Below are 2,547 nucleotides of genomic sequence, written 5' to 3'. Positions count from 1 at the left end.
GTATCGCCATGTCAAATCTCTCTCTCTATATATATATATTGCACATTGTATCGGCCTGTGAGATCAGATAGATAAATGAACTGTCATCAGCTACTGTTGTTACGCCCCCTGTGTGTGTGTGTGTGTGTGTGTGTGTGTGTGTGTGTGTGTCTGTGTGTGTCTGTGTCTGTGTCTGTGCCTGTCTGTCCTCAGGTGTCTGCAGTAAAGAGCTACATGGCCACCTCAGACAACTCAATATTAGTAATGAACGATTTATCTGGTCAGATGCACAGAACTACTGCCGGGAACATTTCACTGATCTTGTGACGATACCCAGTGTTGAGGAAGCAGACATCATAGCCAAGGTCCTGCTTGAGGCCTATGACAGGATCTCTGTGTCTGCCTGGATAGGTCTCCATTACAACAGAGCAGCCAAACAGCGGTGGTCCAGCGGACACCCTGTTGAATTCCAGCCATGGTCAAATATCACAGACTATTACAACACAACGTGTGCAGCAGTCAACAATGGGGTTAAATGGGAGGACTGCACCATGTTAAAACCCTTCTTGTGTTATAATGATGGTAGAGTATGAATTAACTTCGCCTTGCATGGAGAGTAATAATTATTTAAAAACATAAACTCAGTGTGTATATTGGTGAATAGAAACATCAGTAGTCTAAATCTGCTTGTATATGTGTCTGCCTGTCTGTCTGCCTGCCTGTCTGCCTGCCTGCCTGTCTGTCTGCGCATGCATGTGTGTGTAGGCATCAGTGATTCCCCTCCTGGATACGTCCTGATCAAACAGGACAAGAGCTGGCATGAGGCTCGATGTTACTGCATGCAGAGGTACACTGACCTGGCCAGTATCAGAAGCCACAGCCAGCATGACCAGGTGCTGGACACCGCCAGCGACAGCTCCTTCTGGATTGGCCTGCAGAGCGATGACTGGGAATGGTCTGATGGCAGCGCCTCTGTGTCTAGAAAATGGAGTAAATCTGTCGATCCACTTGTCGAACCAAGTGTTCATTGTGTATATTTTAAAGCGGGTCAATATTCTCCGAATGAAATGAAGCCTGGGGACTGTAACAGCAACAAAAGACAAGCAGTCTGCTATCAGGGTGAGTACCATACATTCAAACCTGTACCAGACCCCAAGAGATGCACTCCCCATGGTGCATTCCCCATGGGGCGGCGGTATAGCTCAGTTGGTAGAGCGGGTCGTTCAGTGATCGTAGGGTCGGTGGTTCGAATCCCAGCTCCTCCTGACTACCTGTCGAAGTGTCCTTGGGCAAAGACACTGAAACCCAAATTGCTCCCAATGAGCAGGCAAGCGCCTTGCATGGCAGCTGCCGCCATTGGTGTGTGAATGGCGCTCCGGGCCAGTGTAACAACTGGATGGGGAGCGCGTTACAAATTGCAGTACCTATGGTGTGACATTGTCGGGAAGCACTGTCCCGTATAAGGGTCTAAGTGTTTCGCAAATGATGCATACTGTGTTCTGGAAGATGAACCAATTAAATCAAATCAAAAGTTATTTGTATAGCACATTTCATACACGGGGGCAATGTGCTTTACAGAGAGCAATGGGGGGGGGGGTTGGACATTATGTCCTATCCCTACATATTCCAGAGGGCAGCAAAAAAACAACCAATAATGCCTGATTCAGTACTGTGAGATGAATGTAACAATACAAAGGAATGACATCACCCCACAAGACCGATTAAGGAAGCTGCACAGCTGCTATTGGTGGTTTAAAACAATACCTTTGCGTTGGGTAGTGCCTGCTACCCAAATTGCCCAGCAATGGGACAAATACATATTTTGAACTTGAACTTGTCCACTCACACTGACCCCTCTTAGACGTGGTGGAGATCGTTCGGGAGGAGCGGACCTGGGAGGAGGCGTTGATGTACTGCGTTCACCAGCACGGCCGCATGTTGACCGTCGAGTCCGAAGACGACCAGCGGGTGGTGGAGCAGACGCTGAGGACGGCGTTCCTGGCCCGTCCCGTGTGGGTGGGCCTCAGGCAGAGCAGCCTCTTCGGGTTCTGGTTCTGGACCAGCGACCAGGGCGTGGGGTGGAGCAACTGGGTCGGGGACCGGAGCCCTGAGCTGCCCCTGTCTGACCACTGCGGCGTCATAGACACGGCGGAGGGATACAAGTGGAGGGATCAGAGCTGCCTCTCAAAGCACTACTTTCTCTGTGAGAGGAATATTACTGGTCCTGTAGGCTAGTGTGCTAGTATGTTACTGGTATGAGGGTATGTTAGTATGTTAGTACATAACTGGCATGCTAGTTACATTACTACTAAGTGGACCATTCTGGAGGACTTTGTGTGAAGTGAAATACTTTTACTACTTTCTTCTTCTTCTTCTTCTTCGTCATCTTATTATTATTATTATTATTATCATTGTTGTTATTATTATATTCTTAATAGTATGAACAATAACTCAATATTCATACTTCCTCTCAAAATGATGTATGAATGTATCCTGGGACACATCCTGGATGGACAACATGGAATTGTGATACTTGTACTTTAAAAACATTTGAATTATTTCTGCTTG

General features: G+C 47.5%; 1 protein-coding gene across 1 annotated transcript; it reads left to right on the top strand.

Moving 5' to 3' along the window:
- Positions 1–818: 818 nt before the first annotated feature.
- Positions 819–2,214, top strand: LOC311316756 (C-type lectin lectoxin-Lio1-like; the record flags this gene model as incomplete). The annotated part of the gene is made up of 2 exons (XM_084447686.1): positions 819–969; positions 1,841–2,214. 2 exons carry the CDS (start codon positions 819–821, stop codon positions 2,212–2,214), a joined length of 525 nt encoding a protein of 174 aa, XP_084303812.1.
- Between the last annotated feature and the right edge of the window lie 333 nt (positions 2,215–2,547).

Source organism: Borostomias antarcticus (assembly GCF_949987555.1).
Source record: "Borostomias antarcticus genome assembly, chromosome: 13".
Classification (NCBI taxonomy): Eukaryota; Metazoa; Chordata; class Actinopteri; order Stomiiformes; family Stomiidae; genus Borostomias; species Borostomias antarcticus.
Note: the sequence above shows the minus strand (reverse complement) of the source record. Positions and strands in the feature narration are given on the sequence as shown.